The 20,586-nt window shown below is 45.7% G+C and overlaps 1 protein-coding gene across 2 annotated transcripts in view; it reads right to left on the bottom strand.

Annotated features, from left to right (window-relative positions):
* Positions 1–20,586, bottom strand: part of CLIP2 (CAP-Gly domain containing linker protein 2) — a 234,474-nt gene that overhangs the window by 119,054 nt on the left and 94,834 nt on the right. For both annotated transcript variants that reach the window (XM_063953720.1, XM_063953721.1), the window contains exon 3: positions 17,884–18,422. In XM_063953720.1, the coding sequence (XP_063809790.1) occupies positions 17,884–18,422 (539 nt within the window). The remainder of the gene's footprint in view (positions 1–17,883; positions 18,423–20,586) is intronic.

Below are 20,586 nucleotides of genomic sequence, written 5' to 3'. Positions count from 1 at the left end.
TGTTGCTCTGTTTTAGAATACTCTTGTCTGCTGCCGCTGGTGAGTCTGTGTAATTGCAGCTTGTTCCCTTGTGTTCAGCCTCACCTGGCTGCTAATTGCATCTGGTCAGTTTGGAATCATGCAACAAGGCAGCTGCATGGGATTATTAATTAGGCCTCTCTGTTATATGCTGGCTGTTTGCAATTCACAGATGCTGGTGATATTTCTGGGTTTTCAGTCTGCTTGAGTTCTGAGCTTGGTTCCTGCTAGTTCCTGAGCTTCCTGTGTTGATTCCTGTGTCAGTCCCTGTGTCGATTCCTATGTCTGATCCCGTGTCCTGCCGTGAGGCGTTCCTGTCCTGAGGTCCAGTACCTTTGCCTGTGCAAGTTTCTGGCTTCTTGGTGTCCACCGGTCTGTCGTTTGGGATTCTGCCTGTCCTCCAGTTCTGAGAGTCTGTGTCAGCAGCATTGGGAGTTCCTGTCCGTTTGCCAGTATTCGTACCGGTTCCGTGAGTAGCGGCACGGCCGCGTCCGTCGGCTTAGGCCGCTGTATTCCCTTATTATTTCTGTCACTGGTGTTTTGCAGAGGGTTCTGCTTATGCTGTCACCGCCGGTACACAAAAGTATTGTGTCGGCGTGTGGTCAGCATTTCCTTTGTTGTTCTTTTCCTTTGGCGGCAAGCCGCACATACTTTGGTTTTAGGTTTGTTAGTAGCCCCTGGCCTTGTTGTTTAGTCAGAGGGCCCCTTGTTATCACCCTGTCTCGGTTCACTCTTTGTCTCTCATTAAGACCTGAGGGGGCATCGAAGTTGGGCAGACGTAATCCGCCCTTCAAACGCGGCTGCCATGGGCTCAAGCAACCATAGTCTCGCAAGAGTGTACTGACAGCACGGGTGAGACAACGGAGATAGGGCGCCAGGGGCTATTCCCTTTCCATTCACCTTTCCCAGCATTACGTCCTGGTGCTCTGGACTCGCTTCATAACATCTCCCTTGTTCTGAGCACCAGGAACCTAACATTATCACCAGCCATACCACAAAAAAGAAATAAAACTTTTTTTCTTTTTTGGCCCAGTCCAGTGTCTAGTCTAGAATCCAGTCCTGTCTAGAATTCAGTGTTTAGAATCCAGTCCGGTGTTTAGAATCCAGTCCGGTGTTTAGAAAAAAAAAAAAAAGTCTTGTTTTGTTTAGCAAAATTTGGTCTTGCCTTGTCTTGCCTTGCCTTGTCTTGCCTTGTCTTGTCTTGCCTTGTCTAGTTTTAAATCCTCCTATGTCTGCTATGCGGGCCCTGCGGGCATCTCTCGCGGCCCTGAACTCTGTATTCAGTGCTTTGAGACCAGAGCGACTAGAAGTTTTGCAGCAATCCCTAAAGCAACTGCAAAACCTTCTGACTAAAATCTTGCTCATTTTGCCAGAAGTCGTTGAGAGTACATCTATCTCTAAAGAGACTCTTGCTCACAGTATGGTGACAAGAGAATCCTCTGGTTTAATTGAAGAGAAAAGGTTTAAAAGTTTTCTGCGGCCCAGGCTCTCAGAAGAGGAGCGTCTGCGTCGCAGAAACTTAAACTTATGCCTATATTGTGGGGGTTTAGGCCATTATCTGCAGACCTGTGAGTTGCGCAAGCCAAAGTGTGGTGACGAGTCTTGCCCTCTGGCCAAGTTGAGTCATGATACAAGACCTACTCCTGTCTCTACTGTGGCAGAGGTACTTGTCACACAACCCACACAAAAAAGCTCTCTGTCCTATAATTGGGGTCCTTGGGCAAGGGAGCCCCATTATAGATTCAGGAATCAAAAGAGAATGTTTCTCTCCTCTCTTGAGGTTCCTGTGGAAGCGGAGTTGCAAGTCCCTGGAGTGGTGCCTGATGCCCAGGTTCCTGGAGTGGTGCCTGATGCCCAGGTTCCTGGAGTGGTGCCTGATGCCCAGGTTCCTGGAGTGGTGCCTGATGCCCAGGTTCCTGGAGTGGTGCCTGATGCCCAGGTTCCTGGAGTGGTGCCCGATGCCCAAGGTCCTGGAGTGGTGCCCGTAGCCCAGGGTCCTGGAGTGGTGCCCGTAGCCCAGGGTCCTGGAGTGGTGCCCGTAGCCCAGGGTCCTGGAGTGGTGCCCGTAGCCCAGGGTCCTGGAGTGGTGCCCGTAGCCCAGGGTCCTGGAGTGGTGCCCGTAGCCCAGGGTCCTGGAGTGGTGCCCGTAGCCCAGGGTCCTGGAGTGGTACCCGATGCCCAGAGTGCTGGAGCGGTACCCGATGCCCAGAGTGCTGGAGCGGTACCCGATGCCCTAGCTTATAGAGGGACATCAAATATTATAGTTCAGGTGTCCATACCGGAAGGGGTCTCAGAAGCTGTTACCCCAGGTAGGGACTTGAAAAGCGCAACCCTAGAAAGGGTCTCTAAAACCATAGTTCTTGAGGGGAACTCGAGAAGCAAAACCCCAGAAGGGATCTTTGAAGTAATATCCCCAAGTGGGGTCTCGAGAGACGCAGCCCCAAAGAAGGGTCTAGAAGTCGCTTCCCCAGGAAAGAACTTAAGAAGCATAGCATTAGTGGAGAATCTGAACGTTATTGCTTCAGCAAAAGTCCCGGAAGTCATAGTCCCGGGAGAACTTTCGATAATTATCGACTCAGAGAGGGAGGCCGATGGCCCGATCCCAGTCAGGGAGGCCAACGGCCCTGTCCCAGTAAAAGAATCCGAGGTGCTGGCCCCAGCGGGGTTCTCGGAGGCCACTGCCCCAGCGGGGTTCTCGGAGGCTACTGCCCCAGCGGGGTTCCCGGAGGCCACTGTCCCAGCGGGGTTCCCGGAGGCCACTGTCCCAGCGGGGTTCCCGGAGGCCACCGTCCCAGCGGGGTTCCCGGAGGCCACTGTCCCAGCGGGGTTCCCGGAGGCCACTGTCCCAGCGGGGTTCCCGGAGGCCACTGTCCCAGCGGGGTTCCCGGAAGTCACTGCCCCGGGTGGGGTTCAGAAAGTCACTGCCCCGGGTGGGGTTCAGAAAGTCACTGCCCCGGGTGGGGTTCAGAAAGTCACTGCCCCGGGTGGGGTTCAGAAAGTCACTGCCCCGGGTGGGGTTCAGAAAGTCACTGCCCCGGGTGGGGTTCAGAAAGTCTCAGCTCCGGGTGGGGTTCAGAGAGTCTCAGCCTCGAGTAAGGTCAATAGTGACCAGGTCCTAGCAAAGCACTCCAGTCAGTCAGATGAGAAGGAAACAGATCCTGACTCTGATATCTCAACATCCATAACCTTTGATGGGGACTTCGCCCAATTTCTGGCGCTTTTCAAACACTATTACACTATTATGTTGTCTAGACCATTTCTGGGCATCACTTCAGAAAACCTTGGGCTCTATCTGATTTATTCTTTTAGAGGAGAGCCTTCTGAGTGGGCAACCAGCCTAATGAAAGCTGAAGATCCCATTCTTCAGGATCCCCTAGCATTCTGTGATGCAATTGTTAAAAGATACGGTTCCAAAGAAATTGGTTCAGGTTCCTCTAAGTCACCCGTCTTGTCTGCTGAGAGTCCACCAAATACTGTAAACTCTGCACAAGAGTCCCAGCCCGATGTTTTGACTGCAGGATGTGCTTTTTTGACTTCTTCTTCTTCTAATAATAGTACTTTACCAGAAAGTTCAGCTCCCAAGGGTAAGAGACCTGTCTCTGATTTGAACGCAGCCTTGCTGGGTGGTACCATCAGTTCAGACAATGTTTGGGGAATTACCTTGGTCAGACCTAAAGAGCTTTGTAAAAAGAAGAAGAAGAAAAAGAAATAATTTTTGACTCTTGCCTTGATAAAAAAGAAAATAATTTTTTTTTTCCTTGTCTTGTGTCCAGTGGCCACCATCAAGGGGAGGGCACTGTTACAAGTTGTTGCTACAACTTGTTTTTTGTTTTCTTGTCTGTTAGACCAGTGTGTCAGGGTTTTTTTTTTTTTTTGTATCCCTTGTTCTGGATAGTCTGAATTTTGGGGTCTTTTGACCCCTCCTCAAGGGGGGGGGGGGGGTAATGTTATGAGCCACGGCTGTGGCTCATTCCTGTTTTGCAGTTTTGTTCTGTATTTCATGTTATACTTCTGTTTATGTTCCCCGTGGGTGTCATGGGGTGCTCGGAGCTCACCCTTAAGGAGGGGATACTGTTATGAACCACAGGTAGTGGTTCATTCCTATTTTATGTTTATAAAGTTGTCTTGCATGCCAGAATTTCCTGTTGCTCTGTTTTAGAATACTCTTGTCTGCTGCCGCTGGTGAGTCTGTGTAATTGCAGCTTGTTCCCTTGTGTTCAGCCTCACCTGGCTGCTAATTGCATCTGGTCAGTTTGGAATCATGCAACAAGGCAGCTGCATGGGATTATTAATTAGGCCTCTCTGTTATATGCTGGCTGTTTGCAATTCACAGATGCTGGTGATATTTCTGGGTTTTCAGTCTGCTTGAGTTCTGAGCTTGGTTCCTGCTAGTTCCTGAGCTTCCTGTGTTGATTCCTGTGTCAGTCCCTGTGTCGATTCCTATGTCTGATCCCGTGTCCTGCCGTGAGGCGTTCCTGTCCTGAGGTCCAGTACCTTTGCCTGTGCAAGTTTCTGGCTTCTTGGTGTCCACCGGTCTGTCGTTTGGGATTCTGCCTGTCCTCCAGTTCTGAGAGTCTGTGTCAGCAGCATTGGGAGTTCCTGTCCGTTTGCCAGTATTCGTACCGGTTCCGTGAGTAGCGGCACGGCCGCGTCCGTCGGCTTAGGCCGCTGTATTCCCTTATTATTTCTGTCACTGGTGTTTTGCAGAGGGTTCTGCTTATGCTGTCACCGCCGGTACACAAAAGTATTGTGTCGGCGTGTGGTCAGCATTTCCTTTGTTGTTCTTTTCCTTTGGCGGCAAGCCGCACATACTTTGGTTTTAGGTTTGTTAGTAGCCCCTGGCCTTGTTGTTTAGTCAGAGGGCCCCTTGTTATCACCCTGTCTCGGTTCACTCTTTGTCTCTCATTAAGACCTGAGGGGGCATCGAAGTTGGGCAGACGTAATCCGCCCTTCAAACGCGGCTGCCATGGGCTCAAGCAACCATAGTCTCGCAAGAGTGTACTGACAGCACGGGTGAGACAACGGAGATAGGGCGCCAGGGGCTATTCCCTTTCCATTCACCTTTCCCAGCATTACGTCCTGGTGCTCTGGACTCGCTTCATAACATCTCCCTTGTTCTGAGCACCAGGAACCTAACAATGTTCTTGAGAATTATGAAGACGTCCCATTGTTCTGCTCTGCACTGGGACTACCGTTCATATCACTGTCAAATTGGACGGACCCCCTGCAACTTCCCACTACATCACTCCCCCGCAGGGAGCCTTGGAAAGAGGTGGGCAACTCCAGACGACGCAATCGAGCCGGCAGGGCTGATGATGTCTCTGAAACCTCATGACTGCATTTGTCACTCTAATTTATGATATCCTTTTTTCCTCGCATTTTCTTACTGAAAGCTCACATTGATTTTCTTATTGTTCGTTTAAGGTACGGGCTTATACTGCTTTGGGAATGCTTATTACTCTCTTAATGGTAGAGGTTATATTCGTACTTTGCCTGGGGAGTTTTGTGTGTGTTGCATGGACTGAGTGGCGAGGAGGAAGATGGCGGTTGTTTCCCTTTTCTTCGCTCATCTCCTTCCTGACCATGATGTATCCCTCTAAACTACCCATTTAATCAATTATTATTAAATTGTTGCACCCGTTGTCAACCTTTGGACCCCCTTCTCTGCTGTACATTTCTTAGACCATGGGATGCTTAGTTATTACCCATGGCTTTCAATGCAGAGATTGCTATACTATGTTGTTTTACATGTCTTTGTTTTTTTTTTCCTTCTCTACGTTAAGTTATCCGTGTCCTCCTTTCTTTCCTCATTTGTTTCCCCACCCGCCCCTTGCCTCCCATGCCACTGCCAACTTTAGGTTATTCTTGGTGCTAAAATACGCTGGAGCTATAGCTATGGTATATCGTTCAGTCAGTCAGTTCCTACATTCCTTCCACTATGGCTAGCTTAAAAATCGTTTCTTACAATGTGAAAGGGTTAAATATCCCTGAAAAGAGATCAGGCCTACTACACACCTTGCATACTGATGGGGCGGAGGTTGTTTTCTTACAAGAAACACATTTCAAGAGGGGGGCCTCTCCGGGTCTCCGCTCTCGCCACTTTCTAAATGGTTACTTTAACGATTACTCCGGAGCGAAGGCTAGAGGTGTCGCCATTCTTTTTGCCAAGCATCTGAGACTGACGGATGTTTCAGAAATGCTAATAGGTGATGGGAGAGGGATTCTGGTCAGAGCTACCATAGCCCATCAGACATTCACTTTTGTTAATCTCTACCTTCCTAACCAGGGCCAAACCCGGTCTCTCAGGGATGCCCTGGAGCAAGTTGAGCAAAACCTGATGGGTACTTTGGTGGTGGGAGGGGATCTTAACTGGGTCCTTGAACCCCGTTTGGATTCCTCTTCTGGGTCTCCAAGGACTACTCTTGGAGAATCCAGACGGTTTAGAGCTGTCTTACACGATTTTCAACTGGTTGACGCTTGGCGTCTTCTACACCCATCAGATAGGGATTATACTTTTTACTCATCCCCACATAACTCCTACTCCCGAATAGATTACCTCTGCTACCATCGGCCAAATTGCACTATCCGACCACGCCCCAATCACGCTCACACTTTCTCTCCGGCATCCACCTCCTAAGCACTGGCGCTGGCGGTTCAATGAACTCCTTCGGGACTCTGTTTACCGAGCCCAGATTGAGAAGGCGATAGAGGATTACATTTCTTTAAATGCAACTGGTGATGTCTCTCCGGTAACATTGTGGGAGGGGCATAAATGTGTGATAAAGGGTAAGTGCATACAACTGGGCACACACCTGAAAAAAACAAAAGGCTGAGTGTAGAAACGCCCTGCTAGAGAAAATAAAAAAATTAGAATTGGCACATAAATCCACATTAGCGTCCGACACTTTTGCCGAACTCCAAACGGCGAGACAAGCTCTTAATACCTTGCTCAGCGATGGTACCCGCAGGGTATTTCGTAAATGTCGCCATAAGTACCATAGATGGGGAAACAGACCCGGTAAACTTCTGGCACGTGCTCTTAGAGCTCAGAGATCCTTAACGTATATATCTAAACTCACAGACGCTGACGGGCGGTCCCATGCCTCTGATACAGAAATAGCTGTGATTTTTCATGCTTATTACTCGGCTTTGTATAATCTGACCTCCACACGTACATCGTCTGCACGCACAGATCACAAACACGACATACAGGTATTTTTAGACGAAATTACTTTTCCGACTCTCCCAACAGGCGTTGCACAGGCCCTAGATGATCCTATCACTGAGGAAGAACTGCTGGCCGCCCTAAAGTCTTCCCCCAATGGTAAAAGCCCAGGACCGGACGGTTTCCCGGTCACATATTATAAGGCCTTTCAGGATAGGCTTAGCCCCCTTCTCCTGCAGGCCTGCAATTCCATATCATCAGCGGTCCCTCTGTCGGGCCAAGCCCTGAGTGCCCATATTACTGTCATCCCAAAAGACTCTAAAGATCCGACACTCCCTTCCAGCTATAGGCCGATATCGCTACTGAATGTAGATATCAAATTATTTGCAAAACTCATGGCTAATCGCCTTAGGCCATTATTACCAGATATAGTACACCCTGACCAGGTAGGCTTTGTTATGGGCAGAGAGGCAAGGGATAATACTATCAGAGTCATTGATCTGATAGCGCACGCGCAGGCAACTGATGCCCCTTTTATGCTCCTCGCAACAGATGCAGAAAAGGCCTTTGATCGGGTGGACTGGGACTTTATGGAGGCGGTGCTCAGACGCCTAGGTCTGGGAGATGTTTTCTTGCAGAGGATTCTCTCATTATATAGAGCTCCATCTGCTCGGGTTAGAGTGAATGGCGTTCTCTCTGAACCAATACCGATATCCAATGGCACGCGCCAGGGCTGCCCGCTGTCACCTCTAATTTTTGTCCTATGTATGGAGGCTCTGGCCCGTGCGATCAGATGCAACCCTAACATTGCGGGCCTGCAGGTGGGCAAGATTGACCACCGCTTGGCCCTCTTCCCAGACAACTTGTTGGCGGTCATAACGAACCCCTTAATTTCTCTACCCAACCTTATGAAAGAATTCACGCGATTCGGAAACCTATCAAATTTTAAAATTAATTATTCTAAATCTACGGCAATGAATATTACGCTCCCACCTGCTACGGCCTCTCTTTTGGCGCAGTCATTTCAATTTACATGGCAGAAATCCCATATTACATATCTAGGGATTCAAATCCCCTCGACGCTCAATACTATAGTTGCCATTAACCACACCCCTCTTCTCCGCAAACTGCGTCAGGAGATGGCGTACTGGCACACGCAGAGGTTTTCATGGCTAGGCCGTATAAATATAGTGAAGATGAACATTCTCCCTAGGCTGTTATATCTCTTTCAAACCATCCCTTTGAAACTCCCCCCTAAATTCTTAGCTGAAGCACACAAGGCGATAAGTCACTTCATTAGGGGTGGACGGAAACCTAGGTTCAAGCATAGCCATTTATCTAGACTGAAATCTCAGGGCGGACAACAACTGCCTATGATTTCTACATACTATCATGCCACATTACTGCATAGGATTGTCGATTGGTCCCGCCCCAGTCCATATAGGAAACAGTGGGTTGATCTGGAGGCGCCTTCCACTAATCTTAATTTACAAGCAGTGCCCTGGTCTCCTAAATTCAGCCGCTCATTCCATCCCACTGTGGGGCCCACTTTAGCTTTATGGCGGACATTTCGTAATAAGATGGGAGTCTCGTCTAAACAGACATCCCTCATACCTATTTTCGATAACCCGCTGTTTCCCCCAGGAGGGTCCAATGCGATTGCTTCTAGATGGGAGAGGGCGGGTGTGACTAGGGTGGTTCACCTGCTTGCACATGGCAAACTCAAAACATTCTCTGAGATACAGGCAGCGGGCGATATACCTGCTAAGGACTACTGGTTCTACCTCCAGGTGCGCCATTTCATTACCTCGCAGAAAGGAGCGATAGACCTTTATAAGGCTCTTACTCCCTTTGAATCCATGTGCAATCAGGAGATGGCCCCATCACATGTAGTGTCGGGTATTTACAAAATCCTTCTGCGGGGCTGCTTCCCTGCTGTCCCTTCTTTCTGTGATGCTTGGGATAAAGACTTACTACATCGGGGAATCAAGATCCATTGGGATACACATTGCAAGGTTATGGCACAATGCTCCACTAGCCTGGAAGTTGTGGAAACACAATACAAATTATTGACGAGATGGTACAGGTGCCCGTCACTTCTTCATAAATTTTACCCCTCAGTTTCTCCCCTATGCTGGCGATGTGGTAGGGGTACTGGTACGTTGATCCATATTTGGTGGGACTGCCCCCTTCTGGAGCACAATTATTAAACTATCAGCAGAAATTCTGGGAGGCCCAGTGCCAAAGGGCCCGGATTTTTGGCTTCTATCACACTCAAATATCCCCCTGTCTCACTACAAGAAGTCCCTCCTTAAACACTTAAATAACGCGGCGAGCGCGGTGCTCCCAGTACATTGGCGGTCCGTTAACCCGCCGACAATATGGGAGTGGTTCCAACGCATTGATTTTTATATGCATATGGAAGATATTTACTCTGCCGTCTTAGATAAATACTCAGACTATATGGCCACTTGGCTTCACTGGATAGAATTTAAGACCACTAAGACCTATGCTGATTACGCACCCCTGAATACACACTGAGGATGGAACTTGCTGATACCTCCTCTCTGGTTTCTGAATGATCTACATATGTGACCTATTCCACTTCCCCCCCTTTTTTTCCCTTTCTTCCCCTTGTCCCCCCCCCTTTTAATTTTTAATTGTTTCTAAATGTTTGCTACCTCAAATATTGTATGGTTACTATATTAATGAGTAATATTATTACGAGGTGCTCTTTATTCCAAATATTGGGGCAGATGTATTAACCTGGAGAAGGCATAAGGAAGTGATAAACCAGTGATATGTGCAAGGTGATAAAGACACCAGCCAATCAGCTCCAATATGTAAATTAACAGTTAGGATCTGATTGGCTGGTGCCTTTATCACCTTGCACATATCACTGGTTTATCACTTCCTTATGCCTTCTCCAGGTTATTACATCTGCCCCATTATGTCTTCTGTTGCATGATGTACAGCGTAGGACAGTTACTATGCTATGAGACTACTGTCTAAGTTTTATTTTTGGACATATATGCTGAAATATATGGAAACTGTTTCAATTTGCAAAATGAAAAATAAAGAATTTACAAACAAAACAAAAAAAACATCCAAGTTCGGCCAGCATCCTGCACGGACACCGAACTCAGGCGTCATTACATCCGGCCCCATATTTTAACGCAACATTCAGCTGTTAATAAAAGTTATGTTTTAATTTAGTAACATATAGTACATTATGTCCCCATTGATCCTCTTTTGAGCTCTCTTTTCTATTTGTCATATACGTAGACATATTGGGGCAGATGTATAAAGCCTGGAGAAGTGATAAAGCAGTGATAACGCACCAGCCAATCATTACAGGTTTGAAAAATTTCAATTAGGAGCTGATTGGCTGGTGCCTTATCACCTTCCACTTATCACTGCTTTATCACTTCTCCAGGCTTAATACATCTGAGTTGAAAAATAATATTGATATGTGTGCTGATGCGTATATTACTACCAAACTCATTTACCTTCTGTGCGTATAGGATGTCTCTGATACAGTAGTTCAGATGAAATAGCACAATAAGCCTGAGTTACACTTGCTGCATGAACACAAACTGTTACCAGTACTAGGTGTGTACTGTAGCTACTAAGTGGTAGAACAGATGAGTAAAGGGTCCTTTCCACATAAAATAAACAAATATTTTCTTTTAATGTTCCTTACAGGTAGCAGAAAGATTACTTTCACAGAGGTCGTTACCACAAGTAGCACAAATCTCTATTACAGAGCCACATTCCAGAAGCCAATGTGCTGTGGTAACAAAATATTGTGCTACTTCCAGTAAAAAGAACCACAACTTTTGGCAACGGTTATCTCAATGCAAAATCCTATCAGAAATCATGTATTTGTCTATCATGAATTAAGCATGTGACCACATTACGCTTATTAGAGTGTAATTAAAACACTATAACTAAATGTATTTTTAACTGTAAACAGATTCAAGTATGATTTGAATACAGTAAAGATACAAATAATGGACTTAGATTTATTGTAAGGTCACTTCATAAAAATAGTGTCCAGAGAGAATACTAGTCCTACCAGAGCCGTAACTAGAGTTTTTGGAGCCCTGTGCCAGAAATGGAATTGGCAACTCCCTCCCCATTTTTCCATAGGGACATGAGGCACATGCCTTTGCAGGAAAGCGGCATGACAAAATTGATCCCAGAGAAAGCCCATGCTATTCTACCACCCCCACATTAATTTTATATATATATATATATATATATATATATACAGTCCCAATGATCCGGCTCTCCTTTATAATGATTCCTCCGCAATGAAGAGAATAAACAAACAATAGACGTGGCAATAAGAACTCTCAAGCAGTCAGGCTACCTCTGGCGAGCACATGGAGGGCTGTGCGGCCCCCCAAAGAAATGCCACCCCTCACCATTACTGACTCACTGCCAAACCGGTCATGCTGGAGGATGTTGCAGGCAGCAGAACGTTCTCATTGGCGTCTCCAGACTCTGTCACATTTGTCACATGTGCTCAGTGTGAACCTGCTTTCATCTGTGTAGAGCACAGGGCGCCAGTGGCGAATTTGCCAATCTTGGTGTTCTCTGGCAAATGCCAAACGTCCTGCACGGTGTTTGGCTGTAAGCACAACCCCCACCTGTGGACGTCGGGCCCTCATACCACCCTCATGGAGTCTGTTTCTGATCGTTTGAGTAGACACATGCACATTTGTGGCTTGCTGGAGGTCATTTTGCAGGGCTCTGGCAGTGCTCCTCCTGTTCCTCCTTGCACAAAGTCGGAGGTAGCGGTCCTGTTGCTGGGTTGTTGCCCTCCTACGGCCTCCTCCACGTCTCCTGATGTACTGGCCTGTCTCCTGGTAGCGCCTCCATGCTCTGGAAACTACGCTGACAGACACAGCAAACCTCCTTGCCACAGCTCGCATTGATGTGCCATCCTGGATGAGCTGCACTACCTGAGCCACTTGTGTGGGTTGTAGACTCCGTCTCATGCTACCACTAGAGTGAAAGCACCACCAGCTTTCAAAAGTGACCAAAACATCAGCCAGAAAGCATAGGAGCTGAGAAGTGGTCTGTGGTCACCACCTGCAGAACAACTCCTTTATTGGGGGTGTCTTGCTAATTGCCTATAATTTCCACCTGTTGTCTATTCCATTTGCACAACAGCATGTGAAATTGATTGTCAATCAGTGTTGCTTCCTAAGTGGACAGTTTGATTTCACAGAAGTGTGATTGACTTGGAGTTACATTGTGTTGTTTAAGTGTTCCCTTTATTTTTTTTAGCAGTGTATATATATATATATATATATATATATATATATATATATATAAAATGTTATACACACATTTATAGAACACTGCAACAAAATGGATTTGGAAACAATATACAGCCATACTCAGGATCCAAACCCATAACCTGTTGCATTCCAGCAAACACCCTACTTATTGAGCTATTTAATCCTATTTAATCCTGCATAAAAATATGACATTTCTAACTATGGGGGTAATTCAGACCGCATTGCTGCAACGGCAGCGATCACAGTCTGAATCCTTTTGTGGAGTGTGCTCGCGCAATGGGCGCACTGCGAGTGCGCACCCCGGGAGCTCAGTGAGATGCTAAAAGCATCCCAGGGCTGCGATCGCCTCTGTGAAAGTAATTAAAACAGATAATTGACAAGTGCCGCCAACAGCACCCCCTAACCTGTAGGCGCATGTTTGGTGCAAACTCCGCACACACCTAGTTACGGCCCTGAGTCCTACAAATAAATCACATGCGTAGTATTGATAAACAGGACACGGTACAGAGCAGTGCCTCTCAAATTCAGTCCTCGGGACACACTAACAGTGCATGTTTGCCATATCTCGAGGGCTGCCGAAAGGCGCGCAGGGGGGCAGGTACTAATTACTAGATTTACTCCGATGTTCATCGTAACCACAATTTGCAAATTCAATTATGAAAAACAATCGAATGACTGATCTCGCACATGCCATAAGACAACTAGTTACACCATCGAATGACAATACACAAGATTCTTAGTAAATGTGTGATTTGCGGCGCAAAACATTCTGGCAATAAGGTGTGGTTACGGCTTGCAGCTCAACATGATTCTTAGTAAGTTTCAATAATTGGTGTAGAGAAATCTCACTCTTAGAAAAGGGTAGAATAAATCAGGTCTCCCTAATCTTGATTTATTATGGCAAGATGTGAGTGAGACTGGAAAAATACTTTGAAGGCTTCTACCAGGCTCTTTTTGTCTAAGTGGCTCAGCATGCATTATTACATGCATAGTGCTTGTGGCTATAGTGCAGTACAGTGTGGGCTACCTGACATTTACTGGCTGTAAGGGGGGTGCGGGCTGCACCTGGGCGTCACCCTCTGAGCGGGTCACACCAAAATACCGGCTCCTCTGCAGTAACAGGAGCCAGGTGCTACAGTGTGACATTCTCCTGCAGCACCCGAATCCTGTCACTGAGGAGGACCAGACAGCGCAGGCAGATGCTGGGCTCGCCCCTGGAGTAATACCTTCAGGATCCCCCACACACCCTTTATGTAAGGATGCATCCCTTTTTAGACGCGCACGCATCTCGGCATGTGGTGGGATCCAGAATGCACACTGGGTGTCAGACTCGGTGATGCCTCTGGTTAAGACCGGGAGCAGCATGTGCAAAATCTTGTAGGTAGGAGTGAGAGGAAGTAATCAGTTAGCAGGAGAGGCGGTGTGCATTGGCAGAGTAAAAAGGACAGGTTGCAGTGTAGAGAGAGATAAGGTCAGAAATATAAGAGGGAGAAGATTGGGTGAGGGCTTTGAAGGTGAGTGTGAAAAGTTTGAATTGGATTCTGAATGGAAAGAGGAACCAGTGAAGGTCTTGTAAGAGAGGGGAGGTGGATGTAGTACGTTTGGAGAGGAAGATTAGATGGGCGGCAGCATTGAGGATAGATTGGAGTGGACAGAGGCGCATGTCAGGGAGCCCTGAAAGGAGGATATTACAGTAGTCCAATCTGGAGATGACCAGTGAGTGGATGAGAGTCTTAGTAGATTACTGGGTGAGAAAGGGTCTGATTCTGGAAATGCTTTTGAGATGGAAATGGCAGGTTTGCGAGAGGTACTGAGGGAGGAGTCAAGGATTACTCCAAGACAGCGCATTTGGGGTCCATTAAAAGATAATGAAATTGTGGGAGGTAATGTTATGCGGGAGGGAAGTTGATCAGCTCAGTCTTAGACATGTTAAGATTCAAAAAGCGCCTAGACATCCAGGAAGAGAGAGGAGAGAGACAGTTGGAGAGAAAAGAACGGGGGAGAGGTCCGGCTAATGAGCTCACCTAAAGTGTATGTGTAGAGAGAGAAGAGGAGAGGCCCAAGAACAGAATCTTGTGGGATACCTACCGGTAGAGGAAGCGTGTGTGTGGGTAGGAGGACAGTATCACACAGGCCAAGGAAATAAGTTGGAGAGAGTGGTTGGATCAAGGTTAGGCATGGGTAGTCAAGAGCATGCTTGAAGGCAGAGGTGACAGTGCCTGATGAGAGAGAGAGAGATTGAGGACATGCAGATGTATAGAGGTAACAGAGAAGGTGGGAGGTGATAGTGTCAAGTGGGGAGGTGGAGGGGGGTAAGGAATGGATAAAGGCTATGACTTCCTCACGAGATACAGGGGTAGATAGATGTCAGAGTCGGTATAAGGGAAGAGAGGGGGAAGGTCAGCGAATAGAGGAGGGGGGTTGCTCAGGGTCTAGTGGGATGTGATGTCCTGTCATATGGAGTTTATTTTGGATATGAAGTAGGTGGCAAAGTCAAGAGCAGAGAGTGAAGTGGGGCGTTAAGGCGGGGATGCGCAGAGGAGAGAGTTACCAGTGGCAAACAGGTGCCACGGGTTTGAGTACTGGGAGGAGATGAGGCTCTTGAAGTATGATTGTTTAGAGAGAGAAAAGGTAGCACAGTAGGATGAGAGCATACATTTGTAATGGAGGAAGTCTGCCTTAGAGCGTGATTTCTTGGCGGTACGTGAACATTTTTGCAGGTATCTGGTGCATTTGGTGTGCCAGGTTTGCTGTGCTGATTTGCGAGGGTGCATAGTGGTCAGTGGGGCGACACTGTCAAGAGCAGAAGTAAAGAATGCATTGTATAGGGAAGTAGCTTGTTCAGAGCAGGAGAGAGAGAATAGGAGAAAAAAGTGAGTCAAACAGGGAGGAAAGAGAAGTGGTGTCGACAGCCTCAATGTTACGCTTAGTGATGGTCACCTTTGGAGGTAGAGATGAAGAAGCAAAGAGAGCTAAGTTAAAAGAGCAGATGATGGTCAGAGAGGGAAAACAGGCAGTTGGAGATGTCAGAAATACCCCAGCGGGAAATAAAGGCTAAATCAAGGGCATTCACATGGGTAAGGAGGTCCACTGGGAGACACCACGTGACGATGTGAGTTTAAGGAGTTTAGTGCACTGTATTTTGCGGGGGTGTCGATAGGGATGTTGAAATCACCTAAGATAATAAAGGGAATGTCTGGGTATTTTGTGGGGGTTTCAATAGGATGTTGAAATCACTTAAGATAATGGAGGAAATGTCTGAGGAAATGAAGTAAGGAAGCCAAGAAGCAAGGTTGTCAAGGAATTTGGAGGGAATGCTGGGGGACGGTAAATGACAGCCACTCAAAGGTGAATGGGTTGGAAAAGGCACACAGCATGGACCTCAAATGTAGTAGTTGCTGTCGCGATGAAGTGAGATGAAGTTAGAAGGTAGGGATACAGAGGGTGTAGTGATGGTACTGGCTCCTAAGCTAGGCAGGGAAGCAGCAGGAGTTGCACACGGAGGGAGTAAAGTGTGGTACTGAGGGAGGTGAGGTGAGGTGGCAGGAAAAGAAGGGAGGTAGCAGGGCTTAGTGGTGGAGGAGTAGGCCCAAAGTAGGGCAGAGGTGAATGACAGTGGAGTGACAGGGGTGGAGTGGAAGGGAAGCAGTGGGGTGGATGGGAGACAGAGGAGGAGATCATGAGACAGAATACAGGAAGGGGCAGACAAGGAGTGTTGCAGACATTAGCGACACGCTGGACATCCTGTAGTGTACTGTAGATGATGTAAATAGAAATGGGACAAAGCAATAAGATTTAGGGGGTCATTTATCACCAAGTGATAAAACTCGTTATGAATGATAAAACTCCTGGCGTATGCTAAATGGTGCTCCAGCCAATCAGCACCCAACTGTCATGTGTTCAGCTCCTGTCATGTGTTTGAAAAATGACAGTTGGGAGCAATTTATTATACACTAGTTTTATCATTCACAACAAGTTTTATCACTTGTTGATAAATGTGTTCCTAGATTTTATAATAAAGGGACGGACAATGTGTTTCAGTAAGTCATTTTAGTTTAATAAATACATTGTAATCCTTGAGTATTACTTATTTAGACTATATTAATACAGTTGGGTGGCATCTTAGAGGCCCTCCTCATATCATAACTTGACCACTGGGGTGGCAAATATGCACTCCAAGTATCTATATATTGTTTTTCAATAGACCTGTAAGCTACAAACCATTGGTGGCAAGAAGATTCCACAGCACAGTTTTGGAACAGTGTGTCTGGACCAGCTTGTATGGGTTGAGTTTGAGTGACCGGCGGGATCAACATACCGACACCAGGATTCCGAGCTTTAGATTGCCGGTGGAGGTGCGAGCGCAATGAAGCCTCTTGCGGGCTTGTTGCGCTCGCCACGCAGCGAGCTCGGTGGCTCACTGAACTTGGCACAGGTTCTATTTCCACTCTATGAGTGTCATGGAAACCCACAAGTGCTAATAGTCCCTGTTAGTTGGAATACCAACTGTCGGGCAGGTAATCGGTCGGAATCCTAGCGTCGGTATAGTGGCTGGCGGGGTCACATAACTACATCCTGCTTGTATAGCTTGGTGCTCGCTTCCACTGTTCAGTAGCAAGTGAATCTCAGTTTGTTTTAGTAGGAATCAATCAATGCTGCCTTGCTCTGAAGCCGATTCTGGTTTCACGTGCGGGAACCATGCTCGTTTTTGAAAATAAATATGTTTGTAAAAGTTAAAATTCAGCAACTTCTTTCTTGGGCTATTCAAACAGATTGAAAGATGATTGCTAGTGTCCCTTAGCTTTGGCAGCAGTGATCCATTTTAGTGACGGACCTGCAAAGCAATGTAAGTGTAGCGGCTGCAAACAAGTGAAGAGACATCTACCGCAGTTATAGCAACAATCTCAGCAGCTGCTTACGCAAATGCAAGAAACCTTGTTTCTCTAAGTGCCTCTAGTCTATGGGCATTCAGAATGGCAGCTGGATCTGCAACACTAGCGCCATGTTTTAGGCGTACGAGACATGCCCTGAAAACGGTCACAACATAAGAGGTGAGCCGTTCCCTTCCTAAATATACTAGTTTTCCAAAATGTATAAACATTCTGCATATAATATAAAAAAATAAAACTCCCATATAAATTATCAATAACTCTGAGCAATAGTGACATCATATAATTACTAGTGATGAGCGGATTCGGTTTTACTCGGTTTTACTCGGTTCTCAAAACGGCATCTTATTGGCTCACGGATGTCACGTGTTTTGGATAGCCAATAAGATGCCGTTTTGAGAACCGAGTAAAACCGAGTAAAACCGAACCTCGCTCATCACTAATAATTACATGTTATTTAAATAATTAATACATTATTAATAAAGAGAAAAGAACTCACCAGGACACGATCTCCAATGCGTAGGTCCTTGTCACCCTTTTTCACTGACCCACTGTCTGAAAGGTTTGATCCTGACTCATTTCCGGTTTTCATGGTGCTGTTTAGCACACTTTCCCGCAGTGGCACAATCCGAGTGTTTAGTGGTGGTGTGGCAGTTCCAGAGTGTAAAGACAGGTTCTGCGTTGTCAAAGATTCCACTGAGTGAGAATCACTTCCTGTACCATCCGGCACAGGCAGCCGGGTCAGTTTGGATGGCCTTGTAAATATTCCTTGTAATGGTTGACATTCAAAGTAGCGCACTCCACCGACAGTGCCATCATTTTTTCCCACTAGGTCATCTAAAACAACACCTGCCCACTGGCCTGGAGCAAACTGTGTTTCTCCCAGATACTGCACTACTCCAGACTTCACTCCATTTACCCATACACGTTCCCCAACCACAAAGTCTCCCAGGAACTCATCACCCACTTCAGTGAACTTTGAACCTGATTTCTCAGCACCAATTGAAGAAGTAGAACCTTGTTTGTGCAAAGGGGAACCTGTAAAAAAGAAATGAAATGGCGTAAGTTAAAGTACTCATGCCCAGATAAACTAGATTGTAATATTCTTTATGGCTCCTCCCATGCACTGTACATTGTTTGCTTATTATATATATATATATATATATATATATATATATAACCAAAAAATAAAGTACCCCTTTTTTGCGCTAAGAAACCAGAAAGCTCACACCTCTGAGAAATGCCCCCTGTCAGACAAGGCAAAAATGGAAAACTGTTCTAGAAGATTCTCATGGGAGCTGGACCACTTTAGATTGCACATACAAATGTGTTTATTTAAAAAAAAATTTTTAAAAAAATCTTTTTCTTTAAACAGTAAGAACTGTAATCATTAAAAAATATCAATAAAACATACACATAGCTTTAAATAGCGAATGCACAATATAGACAAATATTTATCTTGGTGATTTTTATATTGGTGATCTCCACATCAATTTTTCAATGAAGCGTTCAGATGTATGTTCAAATCACAGATGCGTAAAAGCCCAACGCGTTTCGTCCTTACAGGACTTCATCAGGGGACGCAATCAATGAGATCCAAGTTTTACAAGGTATCACATCAGACTCTTGCCATGGATGTATGTAAAATTCTCACAGATAGAAGATATTCCAATAATGGTGTATATCACATAAAGTTCACCAATGTGTAAAAACAGAAATAAATGCTGTGACAGTAACCTTTTTAGTTGAAAATTGACCAATCCAATAAAGAAATAAAGATATTATGGACTCAAATAAGTCAATAACCTTAGTGTTCTCTCTGGATTCCCATTCATAGCTGTGAATGGGAATCCAGAGAGAACACTAAGGTTATTGACTTATTTGAGTCCATAATATCTTTATTTCTTTATTGGATTGGTCAATTTTCAACTAAAAAGGTTACTGTCACAGCATTTATTTCTGTTTTTACACATTGGTGAACTTTATGTGATATACACCATTATTGGAATATCTTCTATCTGTGAGAATTTTACATACATCCATGGCAAGAGTCTGATGTGATACCTTGTAAAACTTGGATCTCATTGATTGCGTCCCCTGATGAAGTCCTGTAAGGACGAAACGCGTTGGGCTTTTACGCATCTGTGATTTGAACATACATCTGAACGCTTCATTGAAAAATTGATGTGGAGATCACCAATATAAAAATCACCAAGATAAATATTTGTCTATATTGTGCATTCGCTATTTAAAGCTATGTGTATGTTTTATTGATATTTTTTAATGATTACAGTTCTTACTGTTTAAAGAAAAAGATTTTTTTAAAAATTTTTTTTTAAATAAACACATTTGTATGTGCAATCTAAAGTGGTCCAGCTCCCATGAGAATCTTCTAGAACAATATATATATATATATATACACACACATACACTCACAGGCATCATAATTAGAAATTATGAGTATATAGCTACAGTATATTATTAAATTATGACAATTGCTAAAAAATGGGGTTATTCAGAGCTGTTAGCAAAACAAAAAAGCACACTAATTGGCAAAACCGTGTGCACTGCAGGTGGGGCAAATATAACATGTGCAGAGAGATTTAGATTTGGTTGGGCTGTGTTCAAACTGAAATCTAAATTGGGTGTAAAAATAAAGCAGACATTATTTACCATGCACAGAAAATAAGATTTTACTTACCGGTAAATCTATTTCTCGTAGTCCGTAGTGGATGCTGGGGACTCAGTAAGGACCATGGGGAATAGCGGCTCCACAGGAGACTGGGCACAGCTAAGAAAGAATTAGGACTACCTGGTGTGCACTGGCTCCTCCCACTATGACCCTCCTCCAGACTTCAGTAAGGATACTGTGCCCGGAAGAGCTGACACAATAAGGAAAGGATTTTTGAATCCCGGGTAAGACTCATACCAGCCACACCAATCACACCGTATAACTCGTGATATTATACCCAGTTAACAGTATGAACATAACAGAGCCTCTCAACAGATGGCTCAACCATAACCCTTTTAGTTAACAATAACTATATACAAGTATTGCAGACAGTCCGCACTTGGGACGGGCGCCCAGCATCCACTACGGACTACGAGAAATAGATTTACCGGTGAGTAAAATCTTATTTTCTCTAACGTCCTAGTGGATGCTGGGGACTCCGTAAGGACCATGGGGATTATACCAAAGCTC

Source organism: Pseudophryne corroboree, chromosome 2, assembly GCF_028390025.1.
Source record: "Pseudophryne corroboree isolate aPseCor3 chromosome 2, aPseCor3.hap2, whole genome shotgun sequence".
Classification (NCBI taxonomy): Eukaryota; Metazoa; Chordata; class Amphibia; order Anura; family Myobatrachidae; genus Pseudophryne; species Pseudophryne corroboree.
This window is presented reverse-complemented; position numbering and strand designations above follow the sequence as displayed.